Below are 23581 nucleotides of genomic sequence, written 5' to 3' on the forward strand. Positions count from 1 at the left end.
GAAATACATCAAGGGACGACAGATATGGGATGTTCCTGAAAATAAAGATATTTCCCGGGAAATGAGATGCGGACTCGAACTGGGACTGGGACTGGTACTGGGAGTGGGTTCTATTTATGGCAAATTCCTGTGCCGCAGACATATTTCACATTGAGCACACGATCGCTCTCGCTCTCGCTCGGACAAGTGCATTTGGGAATTGGGATATATCTGGGGATTTTGAATGGGTTGTGCGTATGGTGCGGAACAAAATGGAACATTAAGGAGGGAGCAGAACGGAGCAGAGCGAAACGCAACGAGACAGAACACCGATGCGATGGCGCTGCCATGAAAAGCGAAAGCACAAAAATGAAAGCAACATAAAGGCGACACCGTTTTTGGACCACCGCAAAAACCGACAACCAAACAAAACAACGAGGAAAACTTTGTGTGTTTGTGTGTGAAAATGTGAAAATTCGGTTGAAAAGTTTTTTGCTACGTTTTCTTTTCCCTCATTTAATTTTCGTTTATTTGATGTTTTTTTTTGGGGGGGGCGGTGGTAATAGGTTTTTCGATGGAAATAAACCTGATTGACATTCTATTTACAATAGTAGCAATTACTGAGTGGAGAAATGCTATATACTGAAATTTACATACATAAATGTATACATTCCTGCCACCTTTTGCAAAAATAAAATCTCTGACAGAATGGGTCTGTGCCAAGTTTTTACAACTGCTTTGGGATGGATGTTTAACGATGATTTCAACAACAGAATAATAATAATACTAATGAGTGCTTCCGAACTTGATGACAAGGCCAAGAAAAGTATATTTGGATGGTCTTTAAAATAGGGCAATTAAAGTGCACCTTATACAGCGCTCATTTTAATATTTATTGGCCTTTGGCTCACAGAATGTTTTTGGCAAACAAAAGTGTTGCCATAACTCATTTACATATTTCCAATGACTAAACCTGTTTCCCCAAAGCACACCCCAAAGTAAATCAATTACTAAAACATGTTTTATACAATTAATGGCCATAACTTTGTTTTGGTTAACTAATAGAATGAAGGTGTAATTACTGTACAACAACCCGCCGGTAATATTCATTCGTTTACCCATACGAATAACGAATAACGAGTAAAGCATTCAATAAGCAATTTCCGTGCTTCGAACAATCTGCATTGAGGATGGGGTGTTGGAAAGTTTATTAAGTTTTGTGCTGTTTTGCTAGTAGCTTAAAGTTTTGCCTGAAGCTGTCTTAAAGCCGTGCAACCCACTCAATCATTGGCAATCTCTGTGGCATGCTTCCTGCGCTTCGACCACAAACTCAATTTGACTGCTCATGAATTTTCCATGAAGATTCCAACAGCAGGAGCAGCAGCAGGATGAACAATCACTCATTGTTACTCTGTGGTCTGGGACTGCTGCTTGTCGGAATCTCAAATTCCATTTTTAAGCATACCCCAATCCGTTGAGTGAATTTGCATGACCGCAAGAGCAAGGCACGGACCAGAACATGCCACATGCCGCACGTCCTGACTGCCTGCCTGCCTGCCTGCCTGCCTGCCGAACATGTCATATGTACCATTGGGTGGGCATGGCACTGGGCCTTTTCGCCGGGTGATCTCTCTGCATTGCTCTGCCTCTCTGATTGCACAGCACTCGAAAGCTCCTGTTACGGCGCCGCCACCCCACCGCTGCTCCCCGATGCTTGCGGAACTGGAGGACCGCTCTTGTCCGTTGCAGCCAGCGGTTTGTCCCTAATCTGCATATCACCGTGCTGGCAACTGGCAGCATCGCACTGCGGTGGCCTACAACAATGTTCACCGCACACATAATTCATTTGAATTTGACGCTTGCAACGATTGCAGCGCTTGCAACGAACGCTCCCAGCTCTACCGCTTGGACAATCCACTGTGTCCCATCTCCATATTTCTGGACATGCTTCTCATTTATCTCAACGGACCTGCCGCACTCCCGCTGTGCTCTGCGTGTCTCTCTCTGCACTTGGCGTACAATTATTATTGCTAGAGTCTGTGGCAGTGTGATGTTGGCTTGCAAGGGGTACATATGTACATATGTACAGTGTTTGTGTGTGTCTGGATGTCTGTGTGTGTGTGTGCTCATACGGGGTGTGCTTTTTGGTATACCCACTGTGATAGTTTGCGCCGCCTTTTTGCAATATTCGTTGTTTTTGTAGGAGGTTCAGTGGCTGCAGCTGCTCCTCCCGCTGCTCCAGCTTCTGCTCCTTCAGTTAATGACTGCCACTGCTGCTGCTGCTGCTGCTTCTGCTGCTGCTTTTCTCTTGATAAAATCGGCAAAATTTTTGGCACGCGCGCGTCACTGTGCAAGGCGTACAAGGAGTAGTATAAGGATACAACACAAATGCTGCTGCTGTCCGTCCATATTGCCATTTATGCATATGTATTTGTATATATGTATATATATATATATGTATATGTGTGTGTTGTGTCAGTGTTTGTGTGAGTGTGCGAAAAAGTCAAAGAGCGATCCGACAGCCGTCTGTGATGGAGTGGCTTATGTTGAACTGGTTAACTGCATTCGCTGTTGTTGAACTTTCTGCAACTGTTGTTGAAGTTTTTTCTGCTGCTCCTGTGCCTTTAGCTCTATGATTCCTTCACCCTTTTGTTGTAGTCCTGCCTTCTGGTGGTGCTTCAATGTTTCCGTATGTGTAGCCAGATATACCTGATGCTCTTCAAGTTCTTTGACTTTATTGAGAAGTTTCTCCTGATGTTGTTGAAGTTTTTCCTCCACTTGTTGTAGAGCCACTGGCTCTGGTTGTTGCTGTTGTTGTTGGTGATGTTTCTGCTGTTGTTTCTGTTGCTGTTGCTGCTGTTGTTGATTTTCCTGTTGCCGAGTGGACATTTTCATACGAATTTCCATTTGCGGCCACAATGGGCCACTACTTTTCTTGCACTTGTTTATTTTTCAAACAAAAATATACATTTATGAACTATAGAATAACAGCAAAAAAAAATAAGATGATATTTATATACGAGTGTATACATATGTACGCGACACCCACGACGAGGCGCATTCAACTCCGCGTTGCAAGTAGCCGCTGTTCCTCCTCTGCCTGTCGCTGCCTCATCTACCCAGAGTTTTATTTATTTTTGTTGGTTTTTGGTTTGTACTTTAATTTATTCTCCTTCTTTCTTTCTATTTTTAAGGCATGCCACCACTGCGGCCACTGACTGCACCAACTTGCAACAATATTGTCGCCAGCGACTCGCTTTCGAACTCGAGTGCGAATTTCGAATTCCCCAGAGTCCGGGATGCTGGGCGCGAAAGCAGGGTGCCGGCGGGGGCTGACTGACTGACTGACTTGCAGTCTCAATGAGCCCTGAGGCACAGCCATGTAATGGCTAAGTGCTGATTGGAATCACCCGTCTCGTCCGTCGCTCATTGACCCTTTCTCTTTGTCGTTCGCCCTCTGGGCCACTCTCCAGCTATCCCATCTCTGTCTCTGTCTCTGTCTTTGTTTTACACTCTATCTCTTTCTCGTTGTTGTACTCCCTGAGGCGACTCCCTCACTGGCTAACTGCTAAATGCACTTGGCGTCTCTGTCGAGTTATCTGCCTGTAAATTAAGTTGTGACTTCGACAAGTTAACAGTAAATGCACTTTTGACTGGGCAAATCTGAGACTCTGCTAACCATCCTTGTCCTTAGCTTCACGATCAATGCACGCCGTAGGCACACCCACAACTGTTTCTCGCTCTCACTCTCACTCTCTTTCTCCGATGAAGTTTGTAGCTTTGGTGGAGAGCTCTCTCCGCTCTATGCTCTCGCACCTATTCGATCAGCCTGCCCGTCTCTCCCTTTCTGCCTATCTACATGCATATCGCTATCTCCCTTTGTCAGCTGTAACTTCTGTGTGATGCTGCATTTCATGCAAATACCGTTATTACTATTATTGCACCTTACACGCTTATTCGCTGCTATGCATTGTGTGTGCTTGCTGTTTGCTACTCTTCTTCGTGGGTGTGTGGGAGTGTGTGGCTGTCGAGGTGTGTGTTTGTGTGTGTTTGTGTGTGTGTGTGTGTGTGCCTGTGTTTGTGACTGGAACAAAGTTCGAGTGCGACTGCTGCGCGACGACGGGGGCCACGTTGAACTTTTGAACACACAGACACGGACAGAGGGCGTCCGTCCGTCTTTTGCTTTCACGTTGATGTTTCCGTTAGTGTTGTTTGTGCGATACTGACTCAATTTGTTGCTCGGCACCGTGTATATACGACGTCAACGTCGACGCTGGCGCTGCTGCTCGCTCGGTCGCTCTGTGGGTCGTCGTCGTCGTCGGCATTCGGTCGACTGTTGGCCCCTCGCTTTCTCTCTCTCTCTCTCTGGCACGCTTGTGGGCGTGAAGGGAGTCCCGGACAGGGACAGAGCCAGGAGTCAGCCGAGCTGGAAATGGGGTTCGGGGTTTTGGGTCGCATTCGGGTTCGCATTCGGATGGGGGTCGAGTCGAGTGCCGTTCTTGTGCCAACGTTTATGCTGCTTCCCTTTTGCGGCCTCATCGCTCCGCCAGTGGTGTGGCCCACAGGGGCCGTCCTTTCCCAACCAAGTCCATTGGCAGCATACACCCTCCGCGAGCATAGCCCACTACGCCACTGTGTCACACTTGCCATAGAACGATGAAAAAAGCATATAACGGCACTTCGTCGAATGCATGCACAGCAATGCTGGCAAACGGTGGTCGGGAATCGGAGTTGGAGTTGGAGTTGGAGCCGGGAACATCGTGAGTTGGGAATCGCAGCTCGGAATCGGGGAATTGGATTTCGCAGTCTCAGCTCGGAATCGCTTGCCGGAATTCTTTATTCACTATCATTCTGAATTTATAGTAAAAAAAAAGTAATCCCTATTGAAATCGAAATCGGAAACTCAAAAAACTCTTTAATGAAACCTTCGCTGGACTTCGGATTTTGAATTTTTCTCATTTTTTAATTACTTAAGAACCCCATTTATGGTTTAATCAATCATTAGGTAGATGTTCTACCGTTTAATTAATTCCCAAATTTTGTATACTCACATTCCAATACGAATATTGTAACTCCAAGATATGTATATTCTATATTTTGTTTCTGTAGTCAAGCTTTCCTCTATTGAGAGGAATTCTAGAAGTTAATTTCATTTATTTTATATCCCATCGTAAGTACGAACTAAAGCCGCGGCGAAGCTTTCTTTTTCACATCAGAAGTGAGACATTTCTGAACACCTTTTTTTTGGAAGGGCTCGGGCTAAAGTGCTCGGACATTTGGGGGGCTCCCGCAGTTCCGTTGCGTCACCGATGTGGCAGTCGCTTTTGTTGCCACCTTTTAAATACAGGAGAGTGTGCGAGGTGACTGGGCGGTGGCGTTGTCGGTGGCGGTGGCATGGTGCCGTGTTGAGGTAGCCGCTCAGTGGTAATGGTAAATTTATGGTTCTGTGGGCGGGAACAGATGGTGGAATGGCCGGGGAATTGTAGCGGTGGAGTGAGGGGGGGAGGTGAGGCAGTATGCCACTGTCGCTTGACGCTTGGCGCTAACGGTGGTTGTTGATGCTTGTTTTTGTAATTCCCATTCACATTGTAATTCCCCTCGTTTTGATGTCCATTCAGAGGGTATTATGGCATTTTGGGGCAGATGTTGGCAGTCGATCTGCTGACACTGAATAAAATACTCGGCCTCTTCCCCTTTTTGCTTGGCCAACTATTAGTTACGCAGCCAAAAGGAAGCCAAACATTGGACACTCCATGTGAATGATCGTTAGGTAGAGATTTATTGGGGTAGAGTTGTTCCAGGGTATCAATACCTTCGACAGCAGCAGCAGCAGCTGGAACAGAAGTTCTTTCGGTGTTTCATTTGTTTTTTTTTTTTTGTTTGCTGTTTTGTTTGGTCTGTTTTTCTTTTTGTTGTATGCGTTTTTGGTTACAGCTCGAAACTGGCACGAGTCTCAACTTTTATCGCACAATACACACATGCCACTCACGCAGAGTGGCAGACAGAAAGAGAGAGAGAGAGGTGGAGAGTGACAGAAAAAGAGCAAGAGAGAGAGCAAGAGAGACAGTCGCTTGGAACATTGATTTGGCATTTGTTTTTTTGCAGCTCCACTTTTGACTTAATGCCCTTCCATCCCTACGATTATTATTGCAGAAAAACCAACATAAACTAAAAAGCTTTTTGCCAGCAAATGTTCAGGCCATATAAGACTGGTGGCTCTAGTGGGGCTCTGGTGGCTATATCCCCTGGTTTACCATGCGAACGACAGAGAGAGCAAACAATACAAAAGCTGACAGTATTTTACCCAAAAAAAATTCGTTTCATTTTGAGGTTATTTCATATACCTGCCCCAAAACAACACACTCACGCACCTGAGGGGGGGTGGAGGGTATATTGATTTGTGTGTGAGAACAACAGGGGGATTTCCCCCAAAAATGCCATCAACCTGTCGCTGCTAAGCAGAACTCCGACCGCCCTCCTACACCATCCCGCCATTCAAATGGGAACATTTCTGTACATAATTTATGAAAAACCTTTTCACTAAATAGTTTGTTTCTCTTTGCTACCCCCCAAAAACAACAACAACAGCAACAAAAAACACCAAACAAAGTTATTCAAGCGAAATAACTTTCTACCTAAACGAAGAAAGGAGAAAAAACCGAGAGAAAATATTTCCAAAAATATCCCAAAACCCCCTGAAGCAGAAGCAGTAGATGGAATCAATAGGGCTTAAGGGAGGGACACACAAGCAAACACACATACACATACATACATATATAGAAAGTATTTATAAATCAGGGAGAGACATATTTGAGTCAACTTACCTGTTCTACGGTAGAACATCTTTCGGTTTAGCTACTGACTAAACCAAACATTGAGAGCATGAACCATAACCAAGGTTTTCTGTATCAATTTTTTAAACAGTTTTAAATAAAAACGGGAAACATCTTTTACCTTTTACCTCAGAGTAATACTTCAAACAGATAAAGATCTAATCTTGTGTCGTTTTGCGCGTCGTGTGGCAGCGCCCCTCGGTTGGTTTAGCATTTCTGCATTTATATCGCACATAAATCGATCATGTGGCAGTTTGCTTAATTCCTTATACATTCCCTCAACCGAATATCAAATCTCACACCAGTTTTAAGAGCAGACCGAAGGTAGCTCTACGGCAGGTATGAAACTCCATATATTTCCCCACTAAAAAAAAAAACAGAAAAAAAACATGAAATGATAGACGACGCGTGAGCAGGCCAGAGAGAAGCTCGATTATTGGGGCCAGGCGCGGTTACGTACAATCCGAAAATTGGAGCACATTAATCAAGCCAATTAATGCCTGGAAAACTCGAAACAAAAACCTCCACAAAAAAAGGTCAACCGAAGACTCGTGAGGCAGCAGCAAATAGCAACAGCAACAGAAGCAGCAGAGGAGGAGTATTGGAATGGGGATACGACAGATAGGTAAGACCTCCCGCCCGCCCCCCGACTGGCTTTAACCCTACTAATTTTCAAAATGGAAATGCTTACGAGTTGCGAGTTGCGGAGTAGGCGGAAACCTAGGCGAAAATGATTAACGAACGAAGCTTGCGACAGACAGGATATAATAATTTATTGATATCAAGCACACACACACACACACACACATACACACTCATATACGATATAAGGATACGCGTGTCATATCCTCAGCTGCACCTTGGACATTCGCTGGTTCATTCTCCTGGTCAAGGCTCTCGCTCGTCTCTAGGTTTCACCTTACAACTTTGCTACCCATGGACTTGACAACTAGTTGGCGGGCTTCCTGTTTTTTCTTGTTCCGACCTACACACGAGCAGAGACCCTCTGGAGCACACACACACACCCACGCACGCCACACAGTTGGAAAATCGTTGACCTACAAAACAGCTAATCGTTGGCAACGTCCAAAAAGTTGTTCCTGTTACTTTTTGGTTGGCTCGGGATTTGGGGAGTGAGAGACCCCGAGAGGGCTGTGTGACACGCACGTGTTATGGAGATACGCAGCCAAGGACTACGACTACGACCACAATGGGAGAATGGGGATTGAATGAACGCCTCCTCTGTGCTCGGTTTTTTATACCCGGTACTCGAAGAGTAAATAGGGTATATTGTATTTGTGCGGATAACGGTTGTATGTAACGCACAGAAGGAAACGTTTCCGACCCCATAAAGTATATATATTCTTGATCAGCATCAATAGCCGAGTCGATTGAGCCATGTCTGTCTGTCCGTCCGTCCGTCCGTCCGTCCGTCCGTCCGTCCGTCCGTCCGTCCGTCTTGTTTGTCGGCTAGTTCTCAGAGACTATAAGAGCTAGAGCCACCAAATTTTGGCACCAGACTGCTGTATGCTCACACTGAAACCAGTGTATTTCAAAAATGAGCCCCGCCCCCTTCCGCCCCCGCAAAAGGGCGAAAACCTCCCAAATCTACAATTTTGAAGATAACAGAAAACTAGAAACGCCGTTCCGTAGGGAATGACCATATCTATCAGATCACCAAATTGGGATTTGATTGGATCATTATTATAGCCACAATGGAGAAAATAATTTTCAGTGGCCAAACCCACCCGGTCCCGCAGCTTATAGCAGCACACTCTGCTTCGCGCTGTTTATGGCCTCTACCCCTGACACGTCTCTGCCACTGCCTCTGCCGCTGCCTCTGCCCTTACTCTGCAGTTCTTGGCTCTAGGGGAGGGTGGCGAGCTAAAGGAGCGTGTTGGCGTGAGCAGTGTTGTTGATGTAGATGACAGATGAAGAAAAAATGTAAAATTTGACAAATAACCGCTAAGTTGCAGATGTAGTACTGAGTGCCGGGTATAAAAGTTGTGACGCGTAAGAAGCGTCTCACACGTCCCTTCTCGTTTCGTTTGCTTTTTCAATAAACATTGTTTAATTTTAGTTGCAAGTTTCTTATACACAACATGTAGTAGCAGTAGTCGAAGGATGAACTTAATTATTAGGCTTTAATCTTGAACATAGATTTAGGTTACAGTACAATCTAGTTTTGAGACTTTATCGATCTTAAGTTCAATCTACCCAAACCCCCCAAAGGCCCTTCGCCATAGCATACTTTCCAGAGCAATGCGATCCAAGCGAGATCCCATCCAAGGCTTCAGCTGCAATGAGGTAAGTCCCGGGTAGTGCACAAACTTATACATACTTAGTATTAATAGTAAAAAAAAAAATAAAGGGTGTCTTGAGCGGCAGCTCAAGAGCAGAAGATTCGAAAAAGAAACATGTGAAAATGCAATGAAAAATATTGAAATTGAAGTACAAATTTCGGTAATTTATCATGAGCAAATTACTTCGATTATAATACACTCTTCGGTATATTATACAAAAAAATATTTGTTGCATGGAAATTAAGTTAAAGGTTAGGAACAAAAGAATGGAAACATTTCCTTACAAGAGGAATTGAAGATTAGGAACAAATGGTATTGAAACAGTAGGTACACATACGATAATTGCAACAGTTGAAGGTGTTTCCTTTTGAAAGCATATTAGGAATGAAAGGTAACAGTTGAAAGTTGAAAGAATATGTTTCTGGAACATATTTGATGATAGTTTCAAAGACAGAACTCCACAGAATGTACCCATGTTTTGATGCGTAATGCGCAAGAAATAATTATATGTGCAGAATGTTCAATTCGAGTGAATTGAAACAAGTGGCATTGGGTACATCATTTTCGTTTCATAATAGAAGAACGTGTAGGAGTACGTTTATGAGGATGAAGTTTCATAGTGGTCCGTTGCCGGTGGTTTTCGTATGAGTATAAGACACAATTCATTGCATTCTGAGGATGAGAGATCGTTCAGAGATAAGGTATAGGACATGGTTAGATTACAATACGAGTTCAAAATTCCATTATCTGATTGTTGTTTTTTGTTTTGTTTTTGTTTTCTTTTGTTTGTTGTTTTTTTGGCACGCCTCAAGGCCCTCGCTTAGGATCTCGTACAACTGCAGACCGACAGACATACAGACAGACAGAAGGATAGATCCATTTAATTTAAAGCTGAACAACAGGTGGAACAAAAGGTACACACACACACATGCACACATGTACACACACACATCGCACATGGAACTGTATTGGCTAAAACGATAGTCGTATTATCTATATATATGTAAATGTGGAATGGAACCCCCACGGTTGCGGTCCCCTGGTATTTTGTGTGTGTGTTGGCTTAGACATCGACAACCATTTTCTTATGAATATCGGTGTTGCCCACCACCGAGCAGAACTCATCGAAGGATATCTTGCCGTCCTCGTCCTTGTCGGCAAAGCAAATGGTCTTGTCGACAATCTGCTGCAGCTGTGTGTCCTTCAGATTGTTGCCGACCATCATCTTGAGCACCTGGAACAGCTCCCCATTGGAGATGTAGCCGTCGTTGTCCATGTCATAGATGCGAAAGGCAAAGCGCAGCTTGGACAGCTTATCGCCGCGCACACTAAACTGTGAGACGCCCTGGATGAACTCCTTGAAGTCCACCTCGCCGTTGCCATCCGCATCGAAAATGTCGATGACGCGCTGCACCAGCGGATTCTGCTGCAGCTCCGGCAGCGACATGAACTCGTCGATGCTCAGGGCGCCCGAATTGTCCAGATCTAGCTTACGGAAACGCTTGCCCAATCGCCGGATCTCATCCGCATCGAAGTTGGAGCACATGTCCATCGGTAGGGACGTCTCGTTACCCATATTTGGCCTCGGTTCTGATCCTAAAAGAAAACAGAAAACGCTGTACCTAATTTTTTTTGTTTGGGAGGGGAGAGTGGGGGGCACTTACCTGTGGGGTTTTGTGTGTTTTGTGAGTCCTTCCTCTCTCGCTCTCGCTTTCGCTCTCAGTCTCGGTCACTCTGTCAATCGGTTGTATTCCTCAGGTGGAGGTCCTGCTGCTCTCTGCATGAAATGAAAAGAGATGAGAATGTATAGCAACACTTTTTATTTTGGGGCCACAATCATATCGATTTTCCAATGGGAAAATATCATCCTGACGCCTCCACTTTTTCTACATTCTTTGCTTTCTGCCTTTGTTCTCCGATTAATTGATGGCTACGCAGCGCTTAAGCATTCACCCAAGGTGTTGTTTGTGTTCGAAGTTGGAATATTTGTGTCATTTAGCAATTGGAAAATTACCATAAACCAACAGTCCAGCGATTTGTTAACACTAAATCTCTCTACAGCAAAAACACGACTGAATCCGGGAGGGTTTTTCCTCCGTTCGTCTTGTGGCCATAGCATAAAAGTATTAGGTGTGGCACAACCACTCAGGGAACTGACATTTATAAGATGGCGTCTGCTGCCGACTTTGAACGTGCACATTAATTTAACATAAACTTTTAGCTAGATTTATTTTCTGTTTTAACTTTATTTCTGAACGTTGCAAATTTTGCAGTCACGTGAGAGCATCGAATGCAACTGTAACTGTGCTGAGAGAGAGAGAGTATTGGGTGGCGTTGCCATACCTTAACGCGAATATACACTGGAAATGGGACAGGCGCAAGAACTCTTTTTGGTCGCAATGCAAGTGCAGTGTGCCAGAGCGAGACGGCGGGGGGGGCATGAGCATGTCATGTGGTGCCTAACGAGCACGCGAATATTCGGCAGCAGACTGTTGCTTCTCCCACCTGGAATGCATTTATTTTGTGGCACACTTTTCAGAGAACAGATCAATTTACGCATCGTAATAAAAATTTCACATACTTTTGGGAAGCATTAAGAAAGAAACGCGGCACTTTCAGTTATTTTTATTCGCGATAGGTAATTTTAACCGATAAATATGTTATCGAAATCAGAGCGCGCTTTATTAAAAATTCAAAAAAAAAATACGCAAGCCACAACTTTGCGTGGGCATAGATAAGAGTATTATCTTTGCATGGCTTTACTGCATACAATATCGAAGTACAACACAAACATAGAGTGGCAAATACCATGGGCAAACAACTATGAGCTAATCTCTAAGCAAACTTACACAGAATTTAAGTTAAACAAACAAATAAATTAAAGGTAACTACAGGGCATTGACCTGCTTCTTTTTCTCTTCCAGATAATCCTCCTCATCCGTGCTAATATCGTACACATCCTGTGACTTGGGCTTTTTCTGCTGCTGCTGCTTGTCCTTGGCCTTCCTTAGAATATTTTCTGCAAAGGAATCAAAATCGTTGATCAAGGAGCCATCGACAGAGACACACACTCAACTCACCATGTGCAACGCGCTCCAGTTCATCTTCAGTGTCGATACCGGAGGAGATATCGTGGCTGACATTGGTATCCTTCTTCTGGCCATGATCTGCCTCATCTATTTGTTCCACATTGGCTTTCATTTCAATATCGTCCGACAGCTGCGGCTCTGGCCGGGCTTTTGGCTTCAGTGATTCATCGTGCAGCTCCTCATCGCTCTCCGGCCGGCCCACCTCGTCCGTGTCCAGGGCATATCGACGCCAAGGCAGGTACTTCTTGTGCGCGTGACACTTCTCGATCCAGCTGCGGGTCACGATCTTGCCCTTGCCTCTAACCTCCCTATATTTGGGAGTGTTCTTGAAGGCGCAGCTGCAAGTACAGAAAGCAACATTGGAACGTCGAGCAATGAGCGTGCAGAAGCTGAGGCTTACATCAGATGCGTGCAGCCGGACTCCCAGTCAGCCTTGTATCTGGCTCCCATGGCCGTTGCCTTTGAGCGCAGGTCCGCCCGATCGGGATTCTGTGGGGGAACATAATTAGAAAATTGTTTCCACACTTCCTTCCATGTGCGACTGTTTGCTTGCCTGTATGCCGCTGATGACCAGCACCACGCCACGCAGCAGCTGATTAAAGGGTCGATACTGAATGGTGGCCTCTTTTATCTTTAGCTTTTTGGCTGGCGTCGCAGCGCTTCGTGTCGGCGATGAGTGACGCTTATGAGCGGCCGCTGGGGGGCTCTTCCTGGAACTCTCCTTGGGCTTGGGGCTGTCCACTTTTGGCGGTGCCTTGTCAATGGACAGACGCTTGGACTTGTCTTTCTTTCGCTCCTGCTCCTGCTTCTCCTGCTCCTTGCGTCGCCTGTCCTTGTCGGCCTCCAGGTGCTTGCTCAAGCGCTGCTTCCTCGCATTCTTGTCATCGTCGACATCATCGTCATCGTCCCCGAATAAAAGTGAGGCTCGATTGCGGTCCAGAGGCTTGGCAGCTGTCTTGCCCTCGCCTGCAGGAGACTCAGAACGTGAAGCGGCAGCAGGTGCAGGCGCTGGACTCGATGATATCGTGCTGCTCAAACGTCGCATCACTGCAGAGGCGTCGCGAATGGCAGCCGCTGTGCTGGCTGGTGCTGCTGCTGGTGCTGCTGGCTGCTGCGACTCCTTCCAGCGCTTAAAGCGCATTGAGGGTGTGTCCGTGTCCGAGTCCGGGGACTCCTCGCGCAGCTTGAATGCTCCAAATTGCATTATACGCTCGGGTAACAGCGATTTGGGCTTGGCTGTGGCCGTCACGTGCACCTTCACAAAGGACAGACCGTACTGGACGTGCCTGTTGAATGGCTGCGTGCAGACGATTTTGAGTAGCTTCCATTTGTCGGGCAATACGGTGGCGTTCAGGGCTGCGCCGTTGAAGCAGCGCACACGATTCTGTGTGCTGGAGTTCTTGCTCTCGATGGGCGTCATAAAGGAGCTGGAGAGAAGCAGCTCCTTGAAGTCGTCCACCTGGCAGCCCGTCCTGCTGACGAGCACCTCAATGAAGGCGGAATGCTCATTGCCCAGATCGATGCCTGTGATTTGCTGCGGCTCCGCAAACTCCAGTATCACGTAGGCAGACTTTTCGCCGACCAATTGCGTCTTCCATTTCTTGCCGGCGTTCTCCTTTAACAGATTCTCGGCCACATGGACCTGTGGGGGCAGGATTATTAGCCTGGCGGAGAAGCGATTTGGTCATGGCATCTTACCGGATCCTCGCTGCTGACTTCTCGCACGGATTTCAAAATCGCGATCGGCATTTCGCAATGTTTTGGGCAAACGATTCGCACGAAAAACGAGACGCCGCTTCTTAGCGCCAATCGATCGATTTTCGATAGTACTAATTCAATTGACGGTGTAATTAGCCGGAAGAACCGGGTGGATGGATTCAACACCACCAGGTAGTAGCACAAGTCATTGAGTATAATGTGACATGTAATATTTATACTTTTCTCACTCGAATAAACTGATAAATACACATTTTGATGTGTGTGCGAAAGTAAACATCTCTCAACATACGCCTATCGATAAGCAGCAATCATATGTTTCTCGATAAACACTGCAGTGGCAACGCCAGGAGAAAGTGGCAAGTAATAACAAATAAATAACAAGTGAAAGTGCAAAACTAAATAGCCAAAAAATTATTAAACCCAGCAAGAATTCATCTATTAAAGCAGCCTCATCGTGGCGGCTTCTGCCACCTTGCGGATTAAGGTGAACTTATTCGAAGTTCTTTTTTTTTGTGGTCGTTCGTTCGTTCATGAACGAGTCAACAAATAATTGTAAACAACATAAAAAATGGACATTGATGCCAGAGCGAAGGAGAAGCCACAGTCTGGTGGAGCTGCTCCTCAAGCTGCGCTGCCAGCAGCACCAAGAAATCTGAACGAGACGCAGGCGGAGGCGGAGGCTGAGACAGAGGCCTCGAACAGCTCGAATGCGAATGCCAGCGACTGGATACACTTCTCGCAGTGGATGCACTGCTTTTGCGTCGTAACCTTCGATCTGAACCTGGGCCAGGCCCTGGAGTATGTTTATCCGCCAGAGTTCATGCCCAGCGATCAGGAGGTGAGCAACATTTGCTACATGGCCTTCCCCGACTCCAATTCGGGCTGCATGGGCGACACCAAGTTTCACATGCGTCTGCGTGCCATCGCAAAGCAGCCGCCACAGCAGCGGCAACAGCCACAGTCTCTGCCCATCTACAATGGGGACTGTGCACCGGCCTTGCGACAGGACAGCTCCCACTATTGGGGCTTCGTTTACTTCCGACAGAAGCGGGATGCGAATCTGCCGCGCGGCTATTTCCAGAAGAGCTTCATCATCATCACCCGCCTGCCCTTCTTCAATCTCTACTACGACATACTGGCCCAACTGGCGCCCAAGTACTTTGACGAGGGCACCGACATCCTGCGGCAGGCCTGCGAGCAGATCAACAGCCAATGGCCCGGCCTGCGCGTGGGCCAGACTCTCCACCTGCCGCTGCTCGAATGCAACTATCAGATCTGCATTCCGCGAGCGACCAGCAGCCGCAAGTCACCCACCGAAGCCAACGAATTTGCTGCACCGCAGACGCTGGCCAGCAGCAAGGTGCTGTCATCGGTCAACGAAATCGAACTCTTCCGCTCCCTCAGCTTTGTCATGGAGCAGCTGTACACGCTCTGGGAGCTGGTCATAACCGCCGAGCCCATTGTGGTGGTGGCCACCTCCCCCGCCGACTGTTCGCACATGGTCCAAGCGCTGGTGGCGCTCATCGCACCGCTGGAATATTGCGCCGAGGCTCGGCCCTACTTCACCATTCACGACAGCGAATTTCGGGAGTTCACGCAGGAGTGCTCCAGCAAGACGGGCCTGCCCGCCTGCATTTTGGGCGTCACCAATCCGTTCTTTGTCAAGCTGCTCAAGGATTGGCCGCACATGCTGCGACTGGTGGACAATCAGGTAAGCCTTCAATTCTCCACCAGAAAGCAATCCCTCTACATATACTTATTTGCCTCTCTCTCTCTCTTTCGTGTGGCACAGAAGAACATGCAACAGCAGCAGCAGCTGCTGATGGGTCAGAAGAGTTCGCATCGCAATGCCACGTCCTTCGCCAGTGGCTCCTTGGGTGAGCAGTTGGCCAACAGATCAGCAATGAAGATCACACCGGCACTGAATGGCGGTGGCAGCTCAAATGGTGCGGATGGCAGCTCATCGTCGGGGCTGCACACCAAGTACAAGCCGTATCTGAAAAAGGACAAGGCGCTGATCAAGAAGGTGCTGCTGGGGCTGAAGACCAAGCGGCCGGAGCATGTGCAAACGGCGCTGATACGGCGACACTTGCTGGAGCTGACGCAGAGCTTTATGATACCGCTGGAGCGGTATATGGCATCGCTGATGCCGCTGCAGAAGGACATAAGCCCGTTTAAGTCGGCACCCAATGCGAGCAGCTTCAAGCTGGATGACTTTCTGGCAACCCTGGAGACGGCCGGGCCACAGCTGACGTCACCGCTCAAGGGGGACTGGAAGGGCCTGTACAGGCGCTTCTTTCGCTCACCCAACTTTCGGGGATGGTACGAGTCGCGGCATCGCGATCTTCAGCTCACACTCCAGGATCTACAGCTGCAGGCACTGTCCGAGGCGAATCTGGAGCACTGGGCCCACGACAAGCAGGAGGTGGAGATTATCGATATGATACTCAAGCTCAAGCAGAAACTGAATCTCTACAGCGACAAGTCGCAGGGCCTGGAGGGCATCGCCTGGCTAAGCGCCCACAACAACAGCAGCAGCAGCGGCAGCAGCAGCAGTGGCAGCCATCGGATGAGCACACAGCAGCAGATCCAGGCGCAGATTGAGTGCATGAAGGGTCTGCTGCCGCCCGATCTCAAGAATGTGGTGAATCTTTGATCGTTTGTGCAGGTCCTTAGCTAAATCAATGGCGCTTCCCACGCACTAACCCCCCCTAACTCCCCTTCTATGCGAATGTGTCTGGTGCTTGGTGGGGGCAGTTACGGTACTGCGGGACGCCTCTTCATAGTTGTAAATACGTTTTAACTGTCTAATCGGATTTGATTTATTGCTATATCCGTGTCTATATTAAGTGTAAAATAAACCTCAAACTGAATTCACAAACAATTATTGCATATCGGAATTGCTTATAAACGATATTCAGTCCGAAAATAAATGTAAACTTTGTTTACTTCTCTGTCAAATTAACGGTTAAATGACGCTCACGGAAGTCTTTTCTTGCAAGCACAACAACAACAGTGGCAAAACAAGGTTGCCAGTAGGAGAAAGCAACAACAGTTATGCAGTTTGTGATAAGCAAGCCAACTAATAAAATTTCGATTATAAAACAAGGAATTTTTAGCAATACTTACTATATTATATACCACAACAGATGCTGCACATAACTGAGTAAATTGGCCTCGCTCTTTTGCGCTCTCTCGCATTCTCTGACAACACTGTGCTCTCGCTCTTGCTCTCTCTCTGATCTCTGTGATTAGCGGTAAAAGTGAATTTTTGTTGTTTGACTTTGCTTTGCATCTCTTTTGTATTTGTTAAGATTGATGCTGCAATTCGTGATTCCAAAGATTTTATTATCATATAAATTACACAGAAAACATAAAAAAATACAACTTAACCAATGCATGAGGATTACATATGTATGCGTGAAGGAAATATAAATGTGAAAACGTGGAAACAACAAGGGATGCGGCGGGACGATGGAATGTTTTAGTTTGTTTAAATTAGAAAGACAATGTCGTCGGCCACCATGATCTGGTTATCCTCGGTCATGCGATGGACAGCTGCCTCGATCTCGCTGCTGGTAAATGGCTCCGCGTTGTTCTCATTGATGGCCGTTGTGATGCGGCCGAGGGCCAAGCTCTGCTCGCGTGCGTCACGGAACAGACGCTGCAGGCCGTTCTTGAATGCGCCCAGACGGTCGTCGGCAATGGTGGCCGGCGTGGGCGTGACGCCGATCGACTGCTCCTCACTGCTGGCCATGGCGCTTGTGCTGCTGCTGCTGCCCGCACCCTTGCCGACGGCTGGCAACGAGCGACGTGTCTCGCGGAGGGTCAGATCGCCGGCATCCGGCTGTGGTGTCTCGATATCCTCCTCATCGCTGTCAACAAACGCATGTGGATCGGCCTCGGTGCGTGTGCGCTTGCTGCGTCGCGTGGGCGAACGTTCCTGGGCGGCATCAGTGGCAGCGGCGGCACCTGCACCGGCACCGGCATCCTCACCATCATCAGAGGCACCGCTGTGACGGCGACGCTTGTGGCCGCGCTCCTTCTCGAGGACCCGCTTGAAGTAGGCAAACTGCACCAGCTCAATGGCCGAGAGGGCATCGTCTATGGTGACCGTCTTGGACATGCGGGCGCGTGCATGGGCCGTGGACAAACGAATCAGCGTCTCCAGGGTACGCGCCGTAATGGGCTGCGTGCGTGCCACATCGCTGTCCATGGCCTCCTGGGAGCGCAGGCGCGAGTACTCATTGGCAATGGCCTCGCACGCCTGCTCGCTGAGCTTCGGCTTCATGCACTTGGCCACATGGATGTATTTGCGCATAAACTCCACCGACAGAATCTTCTCCTGGCGCTGGCGCGACTTGCCATGCAGCAGGGCATCGTACTTCTCATAGACATCCGTGTCCTTTTTCTCCTCGCTGCTGGACACAAAGGAGAGCGAGTCGGCGTAGGAGCTGCCCATCGACAGCGGCTCACCGTCGGCCTCCTTCGGGTTGCGATAGCGATGCATGCGCACCACATGATCGGATATCATCTGATCCACATCGCTGTCGATCACGTCCAGCATCACGAAAAGCAAATCGAAACGCGACAGCAGCGAATCCTGCAGCCCGATATTCTCCATGGGCGTCTTATACTGATCGTACTGCAAGCAGAGAGAAGATAAGTACTGAGGAACTTCAGGGGGAATGACTGTCATGAGCTCACCCTGCCGTAGACTGGATTGGCAGCTGCCAGCACTGAGCAGCGGGCATTGAGGGACGCATGAATGCCCGCCTTGGAGATGGTGACGCGGCCCTGCTCCATCACCTCGTGTATGGCCGTGCGATCGATGTCGCTCATCTTGTCGAACTCATCGATGCAGACGACGCCGCGATCGGCGAGCACCATGGCGCCAGCCTCCAGCCGACGCTCGCCCGTCTCCTGATCGGTGGTCACAGCCGCCGTCAGGCCCACGCCACTGGAGCCACGTCCCGTGGTGGGTATGGCGCGCGGTGCCGTGTTCAGCACGTAGCGCAGCAGCTGGGACTTGGCCACCGACGGGTCGCCGATGAGCAGCAAGTTGATGTCTCCGCGCAGTCGTGTGCCATTGGGCAGCAGCTTCTCCACGCCGCCGAGCAGCAGGCAGAGAATCGCCTTCTTCACGTAGACATGGCCGTGGATGGAGGGGGCCAGACTCTTGCTGAGCAGCTCGAAGATGTCGTTGTTCTTGGCCAGCTTCTTGCAGACCATAATGTCCTCGCGCGAGATGTCCAGATTGTTCTCCTTGCTCAGCAGCGAAATGTTATTGGCCAGCAGCACCGTGCGGAACGTGCCCGAGGTGTAGCCGCCCCGCTTGCTGGGCAGACAGCGGTAGCTGCCGACGATTTGGACACGATCGCCGGGCTTGCAGCGATCGACGAGATCATCGTCGCAGATAATGTCAACGGAGCGTGGCAGCTGGCCGGCCGGCGCCTTCTCTGGCATCTCCTGTATGGTCAGCGTCTGGTGATCCTTGTACACGGACAGCCCGAACTCGGTCTCCAGGAGATTGCCATCGTCGTCCTTGGTGGGATATGCAGCGCCCGAGGGCACGGCCTCGAACGATGTGAGGTCTGTGTACTTGCGCTCCAGCACTTTGCGCGTGTTCGGGCAGTAGTGGACGCTGCGCACCACCTTGGGCCGGATGAGGGAGACCTTTGTGACGATGCCCTCCACGCAGACCATGTTGCTGAGGTAAATGGAGGTGAGGGAGCGTGGCGTCACATGCCGATTGCCAAAGCAACCCTCGAAGCCCACAAAGAAGTCTTCGTGCAGCTTGGCATAGCTGGGATCCACCGTCGACGCGTACTCCTTGAGGGCGCGTCCGAAGGCCAGCTGCTCGTCGGACGCGTTGCTCAGCAGCCCCATCGCACGCTGCGGATTCTTGCGCTTCAGATCGTTGATGTTCACCACAAGGCGCTTGCTCTTCTCGGCAATCATGTCCTTCACATGGCCCGAGTATATGCCCTGGTCCTCCTCATCGTCCAGAAAGTCCACATACTCCCGCTGTATGTCCCTGATAAACTGCTCGCCATCGTGGGCCATTGTTCTGCTTCGCTTCAACTGCAACTCTCGATCAAACACACAAACTGATTCTTGCTGCTACTCTCGGCGAGTCGCTTCAATTGTAAATTGAAATGCCCAAACACAAGAATTTTTGGTGCCAAATGCGCCGTATGCACACTTTTTGGCGGGAAGTGATGTAGGGATGGGAAATATATATTCATATATATATCGATATATATGTTTTGGTTCACAATATAATTGCAGGTACCATTTGTGGGATGTATCTACTACAGAACAACTTTTAATTGCCAGGTAAATCGTTTTGATGTTTCTGTTGTTCATAGTAGTTTTAGTTTATTCAGATTATGCCCGCGACTTGTGATTCTACTTGCATCGATATCCATCGATATTTGTGTGCGATAATCAGCACTTGCGATATGTCGCTTGTGGTCGTATTACACTAGGCTGCGTACCAGGATAATCTGTAGGTAGTTGCTGGCTGCTGATACCGCAGAGTATATTATCACAAAATCTCCATCCACAAATAGAGAATATATATCTCACTCTCACAGAGCGATTTTCCCACAGGGCGGCTATGGCTGGCTCACACTACACGAGCACACTGTTGCATTTTTCTGCCTATCAACGCAACGATCACATATTAGCGGTGACACGAACCAAAAATTGCAGATGAAAATTCAAATTGTGCCGCGTAAGATTACGACTGAGGGAAAATGTAAATATATGCAACAAAACTTTGAAACAAATTACTGCACTGTAATTATAAACAGCAAAGGAATTATTGCGAACACCAAGATTTGACTTTATTGTATATTATGATTACATGTAGCTTTCAGGACTATTTTTCAGTACATTTTAGTTTTGGCGGAGCGACTTTGGATCTTTCATTTCGTGCAAGATGCTCAGGCTATATCCAGCAGGAAGTACCAGCGATTTCTTGCTTCAAACCAACAACGGTGACTCCTTGGGACGGACGGATTGGGATGGGAGCGTACGTGGGGACACAGACTGCACAAACTTGTCGATATTGGTAAAATTCCCAACAATCTGTCGAGAAGCAAGGGAACGGTTGGTTAAGATTTACAAACAAAAAATTGCCAAATTTGTATACTTACTTTTGGGCTAATTTGTATAAGTTTTCTTGGGCTGATTGCCGCTTAGCTTGAGGGCATCAAAGGACGAATTAACCTGCCGGAGAGGCCAACGTCCGTTCAACTGATTCCCCTGCGAAGCCAAGCAGCATGTGGTGTCAGCGCTCTTCTCAATTGTCTCATCTTCATCGGGAATTAACTCATCGAAGGGCAACTCCTTCGACCTCTGCTCCAAGTATTTATACTGTGAAAACACCCAGCGTTTGATGGCCTCGTCCTTATATTTCTTCTTTTCCAGTTCTGGCCGATTATCCTGCCACTTCATCCAGCTTTCAATATCAAGTTCGTTCCTCTCCTGCTGTTGCCACGGTATCTGATTCATCCGAGAAGTTGCCCAGGGTTTAGCGTAAGCGATAGCGTTCTGCACATTATATTCAATTTGGCGACTGACGAGTCCAAGCCCTGCGATTTTACGCTTCTGCACGTGCAAGCGCCTTCCCTCCGATTCAGTTTCCTTAGAAATCTGCTGCGACGCATTAATTAAATGTTTATGGAAGTAGATTTAATAACAATAGTTAACTTACGACCCCCTTCACGAAGTTTTTACGGTCAGACAAATCCATTGCGAACGTTCTTTCATCAAATGCGACACAAGAAAAAAGAAAAATCCATCCAGCCGATCGCGTGGTTTTGAGCTGTTACCCCCGACTTTTGGGCGCCATGCTATTATGACGTGATCAAGAGAGGGACAATACGAGTTTTGCTGCGAAGAGGATCGGATCTCAGTCTATCTAGCCTTTAAGCGGGAGTGTGAGCGAAATGAATACAAATGCACGCTGCTGTTTATTTGATGATCTGTTTTACTTTGCCATTCGCTAATCGTATGTATTTGTTTGTGTTTGGTGTGTGAATGTGTATGCATGCCTGTAGCCGTATGCATGTATATACAACATATGCATGTACATGCAGTAACCGTAAAGTAAATGTACATATGTATGTACGTACTCTCGGCTCTTATTCGCATTTGACTCATTTTCTATCAATCTTTGTCTCACTCATTCGCAATATGTTATGTATGGACTCATGTATACACGTACACATCTTTGTCTTTGCGTTTATGTGTGCATAGAGCTTGGTTGGCATCAGCAGAGACTGAAGCCATTTTCTTTTGTTCTTTCTTTGCTCATATTCTAAAAGAGATGAGATACATATGTATGTCTAATAGAAATGTGCATATTCTTGTGTCACAGGCTATCTCTGTCTTCCCGCCTTTGCCTTAAGTGACTTCTATTGGAATACCAACATAAGATCATTTGTTTGACTTTATCCTCTTTCCTTTTGTCTTTGATTTCTGTGATTTGCTAAAAATAAAAAACATCGGATACAACGCCATATCATCGGATGGTGGCAAATATCGACGCTGTGCCAGCTCTACATTGGCGGCCATTTTGGATAAGTAGTTGCCACCAAAGTTTAGGCCGCGCATTTCTTCTTGTAAATATTCACTAGTTTGCCGCATTGAGAAACACAAATAATATGCAGAATAGTAATGATAATGCGTGCGGTTCTAACGGCAATCAGCAAGAAGAGGTTTGCGATCCCGTTACAATGATCCAAGTGTATTTAGAAGAGTTGTTGCGTAAAACGGTAAGCGGCAGAAATAATTTTTACAAATGTATGAACGTGTGCTGGGAGGTTGTACGACTTTCAGCGTGCTGAAAATACTTCTTTGGAGAACGAACTTAAAGAGCTGGAAGAAAAAGAGAAGCGGCTAAGTGATGAGAAAGCTGAAACTATCTGCAGGATGAGTGTCCCGTTCGTTGGGGAGAGCTCAAGTCAGCTGCTGCCCAACTTGGATGAGCTGACTACGAAGGAGAATCTGCTGAGCAGTAAACTGAGCGATCTGGTGCAAGTAAAGCAACAGTTGGGCGTGGCCTATGCTGATCATTGCCAAAAGGCCATACAGGTCACCGAGCAGCAGGGCGGCAATGTTGACTATGATGAGTTCACATCGATGGTATGTCCCGAGATCATTCTTCGCCCATGCATATATGTTAATATGTATGCTTTCAGAGCTATGAAGATCTAAAGGAGCTCATTAAAGCAGATTCTATTAAGCTGAATGAAATGAAAATAAAGTCGGAGGAACTGACCGAAGTACTGCGCTCCAAGCGCAAGGAGCAGGATGCGAATCACAAGGCCGTGCTGGAGCAAATCAGTGTACTCGAACTGGTAGCGCTGGAAGCATTGTAAGCATACTTACATATGTAAATATGTGCTAATATTTTATGTCCATTACGTTACACATTTTCTTCCATGCAGCGAACTTGCCAACGAAATGAAACTCGACTTAAAATATCGCAATGATGGCCACCTATTGGATTAATACATTTAAATAACATAAAAATACATACATGCCTTCATCTGTTTTAAAACTTTCATACAACTCACCATTTTCTTAAGCTAACTTATTTCCATTGAATTTCCAAGCCAGCAACAAATATACAGACTACGAGGGC

General features: G+C 47.4%; 8 protein-coding genes across 25 annotated transcripts in view; 2 read left to right on the plus strand and 6 right to left on the minus strand.

Moving 5' to 3' along the window:
* Window positions 1–2246, minus strand: part of LOC117889618 (small conductance calcium-activated potassium channel protein) — a 64817-nt gene extending 62571 nt beyond the window's left edge. For all 15 annotated transcript variants that reach the window (XR_004648520.1, XM_034794058.1, XM_034794060.1 and 12 more), the window contains exon 1: window positions 2137–2246. The gene's annotated coding sequence lies outside the window, so the exon portion shown is untranslated. The remainder of the gene's footprint in view (window positions 1–2136) is intronic.
* Window positions 2247–2499: 253 nt separating this feature from the next.
* LOC117889620 (putative cyclin-dependent serine/threonine-protein kinase DDB_G0272797/DDB_G0274007) lies at window positions 2500–4013 on the minus strand. The gene is made up of 2 exons (XM_034794068.1): window positions 3929–4013; window positions 2500–2956 (listed from the first exon to the last, which is right to left on the minus strand). The coding sequence occupies exon 2, from the start codon at window positions 2884–2886 to the stop codon at window positions 2521–2523; it is 366 nt and encodes a 121-aa protein (XP_034649959.1). The 5' UTR covers window positions 2887–2956; window positions 3929–4013; the 3' UTR covers window positions 2500–2520.
* Window positions 4014–8859: 4846 nt separating this feature from the next.
* Window positions 8860–11235, minus strand: LOC117902185 (calcineurin subunit B type 1). Of its 4 annotated transcripts, none has more exons than XM_034813392.1 (3): window positions 11130–11235; window positions 10780–10890; window positions 8860–10711 (listed from the first exon to the last, which is right to left on the minus strand). In XM_034813392.1, exon 3 carries the CDS (start codon window positions 10689–10691, stop codon window positions 10179–10181), a length of 513 nt encoding a protein of 170 aa, XP_034669283.1. In that variant the 5' UTR covers window positions 10692–10711; window positions 10780–10890; window positions 11130–11235; the 3' UTR covers window positions 8860–10178. The 4 variants fall into 4 exon arrangements, with proteins under 4 accessions (XP_034669283.1, XP_034669274.1, XP_034669263.1 ...); XM_034813383.1 differs by having other exon boundaries at window positions 8860–10721; XM_034813372.1 differs by having other exon boundaries at window positions 8860–10731.
* Window positions 11236–11834: 599 nt separating this feature from the next.
* Window positions 11835–14205, minus strand: LOC117894943 (DNA repair protein XRCC1). The gene is made up of 5 exons (XM_034802270.1): window positions 13903–14205; window positions 12758–13846; window positions 12605–12693; window positions 12196–12542; window positions 11835–12134 (listed from the first exon to the last, which is right to left on the minus strand). The coding sequence occupies exons 1-5, from the start codon at window positions 13951–13953 to the stop codon at window positions 12004–12006; spliced, it is 1707 nt and encodes a 568-aa protein (XP_034658161.1). The 5' UTR covers window positions 13954–14205; the 3' UTR covers window positions 11835–12003.
* Window positions 14206–14296: 91 nt separating this feature from the next.
* On the plus strand, window positions 14297–16804 carry LOC117894938 (protein DENND6B). Its single transcript, XM_034802257.1, has 2 exons — window positions 14297–15634; window positions 15716–16804. The coding sequence occupies exons 1-2, from the start codon at window positions 14492–14494 to the stop codon at window positions 16577–16579; spliced, it is 2007 nt and encodes a 668-aa protein (XP_034658148.1). The 5' UTR covers window positions 14297–14491; the 3' UTR covers window positions 16580–16804.
* Window positions 16805–17250: 446 nt separating this feature from the next.
* Window positions 17251–20142, minus strand: LOC117898037 (DNA replication licensing factor Mcm3). The gene is made up of 2 exons (XM_034807184.1): window positions 18631–20142; window positions 17251–18568 (listed from the first exon to the last, which is right to left on the minus strand). Exons 1-2 carry the CDS (start codon window positions 19987–19989, stop codon window positions 17417–17419), a joined length of 2511 nt encoding a protein of 836 aa, XP_034663075.1. The 5' UTR covers window positions 19990–20142; the 3' UTR covers window positions 17251–17416.
* Window positions 20143–20840: 698 nt separating this feature from the next.
* Window positions 20841–21564, minus strand: LOC117898280. Its single transcript, XM_034807538.1, has 2 exons — window positions 21087–21564; window positions 20841–21018 (listed from the first exon to the last, which is right to left on the minus strand). The coding sequence occupies exon 1, from the start codon at window positions 21442–21444 to the stop codon at window positions 21094–21096; it is 351 nt and encodes a 116-aa protein (XP_034663429.1). The 5' UTR covers window positions 21445–21564; the 3' UTR covers window positions 20841–21018; window positions 21087–21093.
* A 912-nt stretch (window positions 21565–22476) lies between these two features.
* On the plus strand, window positions 22477–23541 carry LOC117891448. Its single transcript, XM_034796931.1, has 4 exons — window positions 22477–22709; window positions 22774–23079; window positions 23136–23311; window positions 23385–23541. Exons 1-4 carry the CDS (start codon window positions 22599–22601, stop codon window positions 23446–23448), a joined length of 657 nt encoding a protein of 218 aa, XP_034652822.1. The 5' UTR covers window positions 22477–22598; the 3' UTR covers window positions 23449–23541.
* Window positions 23542–23581: the final 40 nt, after the last annotated feature.

Source organism: Drosophila subobscura, chromosome A, assembly GCF_008121235.1.
Source record: "Drosophila subobscura isolate 14011-0131.10 chromosome A, UCBerk_Dsub_1.0, whole genome shotgun sequence".
Taxonomy (NCBI): Eukaryota; Metazoa; Arthropoda; class Insecta; order Diptera; family Drosophilidae; genus Drosophila; species Drosophila subobscura.

Coding starts and splice junctions, on each gene's coding strand:
- LOC117894938 (XM_034802257.1), top strand. CDS start 14,492: ATGGACATTGATGCCAGAGCGAAGGAGAAGCCACAGTCTGGTGGAGCT. Junction 15,635..15,715: donor TGCGACTGGTGGACAATCAG/GTAAGCCTTCAA, acceptor CGTGTGGCACAG/AAGAACATGCAACAGCAGCA.
- LOC117891448 (XM_034796931.1), top strand. CDS start 22,599: ATGCAGAATAGTAATGATAATGCGTGCGGTTCTAACGGCAATCAGCAA. Junction 22,710..22,773: donor AAGAGTTGTTGCGTAAAACG/GTAAGCGGCAGA, acceptor TACGACTTTCAG/CGTGCTGAAAATACTTCTTT. Junction 23,080..23,135: donor ATGATGAGTTCACATCGATG/GTATGTCCCGAG, acceptor GTATGCTTTCAG/AGCTATGAAGATCTAAAGGA.
- LOC117889620 (XM_034794068.1), bottom strand. CDS start 2,886: ATGGAAATTCGTATGAAAATGTCCACTCGGCAACAGGAAAATCAACAA.
- LOC117894943 (XM_034802270.1), bottom strand. CDS start 13,953: ATGCCGATCGCGATTTTGAAATCCGTGCGAGAAGTCAGCAGCGAGGAT. Junction 12,694..12,757: donor TGGTCATCAGCGGCATACAG/GCAAGCAAACAG, acceptor GTTCCCCCACAG/AATCCCGATCGGGCGGACCT. Junction 12,543..12,604: donor TCCGGCTGCACGCATCTGAT/GTAAGCCTCAGC, acceptor CTGTACTTGCAG/CTGCGCCTTCAAGAACACTC.
- LOC117898280 (XM_034807538.1), bottom strand. CDS start 21,444: ATGAATCAGATACCGTGGCAACAGCAGGAGAGGAACGAACTTGATATT.
- LOC117902185 (XM_034813392.1), bottom strand. CDS start 10,691: ATGGGTAACGAGACGTCCCTACCGATGGACATGTGCTCCAACTTCGAT.
- LOC117898037 (XM_034807184.1), bottom strand. CDS start 19,989: ATGGCCCACGATGGCGAGCAGTTTATCAGGGACATACAGCGGGAGTAT. Junction 18,569..18,630: donor CCAATCCAGTCTACGGCAGG/GTGAGCTCATGA, acceptor CTCTGCTTGCAG/TACGATCAGTATAAGACGCC.